Source organism: Bubalus bubalis, chromosome X (genome assembly GCF_019923935.1).
Source record: "Bubalus bubalis isolate 160015118507 breed Murrah chromosome X, NDDB_SH_1, whole genome shotgun sequence".
NCBI lineage: Eukaryota > Metazoa > Chordata > Mammalia > Artiodactyla > Bovidae > Bubalus > Bubalus bubalis.
In genome coordinates, this window is record NC_059181.1 from 52207377 (window position 1) to 52214462 (window position 7086).

General features: G+C 44.2%; 1 protein-coding gene across 1 annotated transcript; it reads right to left on the bottom strand.

The window, feature by feature from the left end:
• Positions 1-261: 261 nt before the first annotated feature.
• LOC102408021 (palmitoyltransferase ZDHHC3-like) lies at positions 262-2774 on the bottom strand. Its single transcript, XM_044936439.2, has one exon. It carries the CDS (start codon positions 1242-1244, stop codon positions 465-467), a length of 780 nt encoding a protein of 259 aa, XP_044792374.1. The 5' UTR covers positions 1245-2774; the 3' UTR covers positions 262-464.
• Positions 2775-7086: the final 4312 nt, after the last annotated feature.

Genomic DNA, 7086 nt, shown 5'->3' on the forward strand with positions numbered 1-7086 from the left:
GCCATGAAGCAACTAAGCCCATGTGCCACAACTGTTGAGTCTCTGCTCTGGAGCCAGTGAGCCGAAACTAAGCCGGCATGCCCTAGAGCCCGTGGTCTGCAACAGCAGAAGCCACTGCAATGAGAAGCTGCAGTACAACTACAGAGTAGCCCCGCTCACAGCAACTAGAGAAAAGCCTGCATGCAGCAATGAAGACCCAGCCCAGCCCAGCCAAAAATAAATAAAACTATTATATTTTTTAAAAGGAAAAAGAAAAGCAGAAAGGATGATCTTTTAAAAACAAAACACGGAGACTTTTTTTTTTTTTTCTGCAATGTTCTGCCATTTTACTTGAGACATTAAACAAAAAATGTCTTATTTAGAGTTGTTGTGTTGGTTTTTCGGTTTGGACATTCGTAAGACCCAATCCAAGGGTAGTGCTGGGATGTGGTTTGTGTCTGAGTGGCAATGCTGGTCAGGGTCTTTCAGATCACATGCTGGTACCGGACTGCCTTCCCTTGGTTTGGCGTGACAAAGGGGCTGGCCCAGCCTAGGGAGAAGGGGTGGCCAAAAACGGCTTTCAGGTTCACCCATGTTGTTTTCTTGGCCCATCTTCTGTCTTCCTTTTTCAGTTGTTCTATTCCCGTCTCACCTGTGCAGATGGAGAGCATCTGGATCCGAAACATGGCCGATGTGAAAATGAGGAAGAGCAGCGCCTCCAAGCCGAGGAAGATGAGGAGGGTCATCGTGGTGGGCGAGGAGCTGCAGTCTTCTTCAAAGCAATGCAGGAAGTGGAATCCCACCAAGATGAGGGCGTGCAAAGAAATGAGAGCTACGTACATTGTAAACAGGATGAAGTATTTCTGGTTCTTCTCGCCGACACAGTTGTTGATCCAGGGACAATGGTGGTCCATCTTCCGAATGCAACGCTTACAAACCCTGCAGTGGTGGGCTCGGTCGGGCTTGATGCTGCAGCATTTGGGACAGCTGTACAGCACCTGCCCAGACGTCAGCTGTAAACTCGCGATGAATTCTTTAGTGGCACTTCCTTTGGGCACAGCCCCAGGGTCGGTCAACATGGCCCGGCAGTGGGAAGCCAGGGCCAAGAAGACCAGCACGCTGAACACGATTCCGTTGATGGTGCTGTACATGTAGTCCCCGGATGGAATCAGCATGACGAAGAGGACCACGAACTCCGCATATAAGACCAGAAACCAGGTGACAATGGCAAAGACAATGCCACAGCCATCGCGGATGAACCACATGGCGCCCGTCGGATAGGGGTGAGAAGGTGGGACGGAGTTCTCTGAGTGGAAGCACTCTGGTTTCCGCTCAAAGTCTCAGAAGCGGAGGGCGGGGATAAACATCCTAAGCTATTCTGTCCATACTGGCCTTGTGAAGCCCCAGTCAGTTCCTCAGCCCCAGACTCCCGGTGGGGCTCCCGTTGCCGCCACCGTCGTCGCTCCTCAGGCAGCCTCTGACCGGTGACCCGACCTCAAGCTGCGGCGATGGCTCCCCGGCAGGAGGCGCCGCAGCTTCTGGGATTCGGCCGGACGCCAGGCGGCGCGCCCATCAAGCGCCCCTCAGTGGGGTGGCGGCGGCGGCAGGAGCCGGCGCCGCCCAGCATTCTTACTGACCTAAACCTTTGGAAGTCAGTTATGCTCACCAGTTACCATCGATGTCACTAACATTTGGATTCCTCCCTCTACACTGTACAGTTGTACAATTAACATAGGCTACTGTTGGGCTTCCCTGGTGGCTCAGACGGTAAAGCGTCTGCCGGCAGAGTGGGAGAGCCGGGTTCGATCCCTGGGTTGGGAAGATCCCCTGGAGAAGGAAATGGCAACCCACTCCAGTACTCTTGCCTGGAAAATTCCATGGGCTGAGGAGCCTGGTGGGTTACAGTCCATGGGGTCGCAAAGAGTCGGACACGACTGAACAACTTCACTTCACTGTTGAGTCCAGGCTTTCCCCGGTGTGGTGGCTCAGACGGTAAAGAAGCTGCCCACAATGCAGGAGACCCAGGTTCGATCCCTGGGTCAGGAAGATGCTCTGGAGAAGGGAATGGCAACCCACTCCAGTATTCTTGCCTGGAGAATTCCATAGGCAGAGAGGCCTGGCGGGCCCCAGTCCACAGGGTCAAAAAGAGTCAGACACGACTGAGCGACTAACACTTTTGAGTCCAGGTTTCAGTCAGTAGGACTAATCTTAGAAATACTGCTAGCTGCTTTAGCTAACACAGTACATACATCCAGGAATGCTAAGTGCACCCATACTGAAAAGTCTGGCCCTACCAAAACCAAAGATATCACAAGAAAATTAGACCAATATCCCTATAAATACAGATGCAAAAATCCTCAACAAAATACTAGCAAACAGAATCCAACAGCATATTGAAAGGATTATACATCATGATCTAGTGGGATTTGTTCCAGGAATGCACGAGTGGTTCAACATCAGAAAATCAATCAGGGTTATAGATACACCACATTAATAGAACAAGGAAAAAATAACCTACATGATCATCTCAACTGATGCAGAAAGGGCATTTCAGATGCAGAAAAGGCCTAGATCTAATAAATTCAGCAAAGCTTTAAGGAACAAGATCAACACATAAAAATCAGTTGTGTTTTGAAATTAAGAGCAATTTCATTTACAATACCATCTAAAAGATATCTGTAGGGGACTTTCTTGGTGGTCCAGTGGCTAAGACTGCACTCTCAATGCTGGAGGCCTGGGTTCGATGTCTGGTCAGGGAACTAGATCCCACATGCCACAACTAAAGATGCCACATGCCACAACTAGAGATGCCACATGCCACAATGAAGGCTGATTTTTTTTTTTTTTTTTTTGCTGCGTAGAATGTGGGATCTTAGTTCCCTGACCAGGGATTGAACTCAAACCCCCTGCATTAGAAGCTTGGAGTCTTAACCACTTGACTGTCAGGGAAGTCCCCAGATCGGAAGATTTTATATTAACATGTTACTAATACACAAAGCAACCTACAGATTCAACAAAATCCCTATCAAAATTCCAACAGCCTTTTTGCAGAAATGTGGAGATGCCAATCCTCAAATTCATATGGAATTTCAAGGGGCCTTGAATAGTCAAAACAATCTTGAAAAAGACAAATCAAATGGCCAAGTGGTTTTTGATGAGAGTGCCAAGTCCATTCAGTGGAGTAAGGATAGTCTCTTCAACAAAGGGTACTGATGCAACTGGATTTTTATATGCAAAAGAATGATGTTGGGCCCCTACCTCATACCTATACTATTAATTCAAAATGGATCAACAACCTAAATACAAGAGCTAAAACCACAAAATTCTTAGAAGAAAACACAGGGGTAAATCTTCATGACCTTGGATTTGGCAACAGGTTCTTTTTTAAAATGTATTTTTAGTTGGAGGCTAATTGCTTTACAATGTTGTGTCGGTTTCTGCTGTACAACGTGAATCAGTTTTAAGTATACATATATCCCCTCCCTCTTGAACCTCCCCCTCCCCCCAGTCCCACCTCTCTAGGTCATCACAGAGCATGAGCACTGAAAATATTATTCTAAGGGACATAATCCAACATAAAAGGACAAATATTGTTAAGATTTCACTTATATGAAATATCTAGAACTGGCAAATGTATAGGGACAGAAAGTAGGTTAAAGGTTACCAGGAACTAGGGGCAGAGTGGAATGGGCGTTATTGCTTAATGGGTGCAGAACTTCTGTTTGGGATGGTTAAAAAAAAAAAGTTTTGGAATTAGATAATGGTGATGGTCACACAACATTTTGAATGTATTAACACCACCTAACTGTATACTAGAAAGTGGTTAAAATGGCAAATTAAAAACAATTTTATTTTAATTGGAGGCTAATTACTTTACAATATTGTGGTGGTTTTTGCCATACATTCACATGAATCAGCCATGGGTGTACAGGTGTTCCCCATCCAGACCCTCCCTCCCACCTCCCTCCCCATCCCATCTCTCAGGGTCATCCCAGTGCACCAGCCCTGAGCACCCTGCCTTATGCATCGAACCTGGACTGGCGATCTATTTCACATATGATAATACACATGTTTCAATGCTATTCTCTCAAATCATCTCACCCTCGCCTTCTCCCACAGAGTCCAAAAGTCTGTTCTTTACATCTGTGTCTCTTTTGCTATCTCGCATATAGGATCATTGTTACCATCTTTCTAAATTCCATATATATGCATTAATATACTATATTGGTCTTTTTCTTTCTGTCTTACTTCACTCTTTATAATAGGCTCCAGTTTCATCCACCTCATTAGAACTGATTCAAATGCATTCTTTTTAATAGCTGAGTAATATTCCATTGTGTATATGTACCACAGCTTTCTTATCCATTCGTCTGCCAATGGACATCTAGGTTGCTTCCATGTCCTGGCTATTGTAAACAGTGCTGCGATGAACACTGAGGTACACGTGTCTCTTTCAATTCTGGTTTCCTCGGTGTGTCTGCCCAGCAGTGGGATTACTGGGTCGTATGGCAGTTCTATTTCCAGTTTTTTAAGGAATCTCCACACTGTTCTCCAGAGAAGGTGATGGCACCCCACTCCAGTACTCTTGCCTGGAAAATCCCATGGATGGAGGAGCCTGGTAGGCTGCAGTCCATGGGGTCGTGAAGAGTCGGACATGACTAAGCAACTTCCCTTTCACTTTTCACTTTCATGCACTGGAGAAGGAAATGGCAACCCACTCCAGTGTTTTTGCCTGGAGAATCCCAGGGACGTGGGAGCCTGGTCGGCTGCCGTCTATGGGGTCGCACAGAGTCGGACATGACTGCAGCAACTTAGCAGCAGCAGCACACTGTTCTCCATAGTGGCCATACTATTTTGCATTCCCACCAACAGTGTAAGAGGGTTCCTTTTTCTCCATACCCTCTCCAGCATTTATTATTTGTAGACTTTTTGATAGCAGCCATTCTGACTGGTATGAGATGGTACCTCATTGTGGTTTTGATTTGCATTTCTCTGATAATGAGTGATGTTGAGCATCTTTTCATGTGTTTGTTAGCCATTTGTATAGTTCTTTGGAGAAATGTCTGTTTAGTTCTTTGGCCCATAAAATGGCAAATTTTATGTTATATGTATTTTACCACAATTAAAAATGTTTGGCCCAATCTAAAATTGTATTTATTTCCCTATGATCTATCATGCATCAATTCTCACATATATTATTGGGGTTTCTGCAAACATAAATTAGGCTTTCTTCTTACAGGTCTGACATACAGGAGTCTGAATCCAGTAATGGGGATGGAGGCACCAAAAGGTGATATGAATGGATCTTGAGAAAGATCAGCCAAATCGTTGGAGGATCCCCAAGTCACTCAGGTCCAGTCCCATTAGACTGTGGAGGAAGGGCTGCTTCTGCCACCAAGGGAGACTCAGTGGAAGCTGGTGTTTAGGTATCGCTCAGGTTAATGCAAATCAACTTTGATGCGCCAATTTCAATTCCCAAGGTCCCATTCTTCCAGCAACCAGAAGTCTTTAGGTTTCACATAAGAGACCTGGAGATCTGGTGAATTCAGCCTGCGGTGTAATTCAACAACCTGCGGTATTTGGCTTTATGACTGATTTCAGGCTACATCAGTCTGGTGACTAGAAGAGATACAGAGGTTTCTTGTTTGTTTTCTAATATAGGCTCTATTTTTCAGAGAAACTTTTAGGTTCAGGCCCTGTTGTCTGTCCCATGTCAGTACCACCCGTACTGTCACTTTTTAATTTTTGCCAATCTGAGAAGCACAGTATCTCATATGGTTTAAATTGGCATTTCCCTGAAAACTAATGAAATTGAGCACCTTTTCGTGGCCACTTACTGGCTATTGGATATTCTCCTGTGAAGTGTTCATTCAAATCTTTCAAATATTTTTTAATTAAAAAAATTTATTGGCCATGGCTTGTGGGATGTTAAGTTTCCCAACCAGGGATCGGATCTGGGCCCTTGGCAGTGAAAGTATGGAGTCCTGTCAACTGGACTGCCAGGGAATTCCCTGTCGAATATTTTTCTATTGATTATAGATCTTTTGTTGAACTGTAAGATTTCATTTTGTAATCTGGATATGAAATCTTTGATGGTTTTAAATGATGAAAATATACTTTTCCCATTCTGTAATTTACCGTTGCACAGTTTATGGTATTTCTAGGTGAAAATAAGTGAAAGTCGTTGAGTTGTATCCGACTCTTTGCAACCCCATGGGCTATACAGTCCATGGACTTCTCCAGGTCAGAATATTGGAGTGGGTAGCCTTTCCCTTCTCCAGGGGATCTTCCCAACCCAGGCATCGAACCCAGGTCTCCAGCATTGCAGGCAGATTCTTTACCAGCTGAGCCACAAGGGAAGTCTAGGTGAAAATAAGTTATTTTTAATGTAGTCCATTTTATCAATCCCTTCATCATTAGTAATTTTTGTGTCTTGTTTAAGAAATGTTTTACTATCCCAAAGTCAAAAATATATTCTCCTATGTTATCTTCTTTGCTTTTCACCTTTAGGTTTATAACTATTTGTGAATTATTGATTTTTTAGATATGTGAGGTAAACATTCCAATTTAGGTGTCTTTGTTTGTTTGCTTGCTTTCCTATTTGGACACCCAATTGTCTCAACATAAAATTGCCCTGGTACTTCTGTTCTCCAGTGCTACATTTTGTTAAATCACATACATGGGTCTTTTTCTGAGCGGTTTGTTCCACTAGGCTAGTGGAACTATGGGGCTTCCCCAGTGGTCAGTGGTTAAGAATCCACCTGCCAATGCAGGAGATGCAGGAAATGCAGTTTCGATCCCTGGATCAAGAAAATCTCCTGGAGGAGGAAATGGCAACTCACTTCAGTATTCTTGTCTGGGAAATAGCATGGAGAGGAGTTTGCTGGGTTACCATCCATAGGGTCGCAAGAGTTGGACATGACTGAAGCTACTTAGCATACATGCACAGCAATACTATGGTCAGAATTACTGTAACTGTATTTTAAAAATCTGGTCATCTGATAGAACAAAATTCTCTATTGTTCTTCAGGAGTAATGTGTATTTTTGGCCTTTTTCATTTCTATATACATTTTGGAAGTAGTCAAATTCCACAAAACAATGACTAC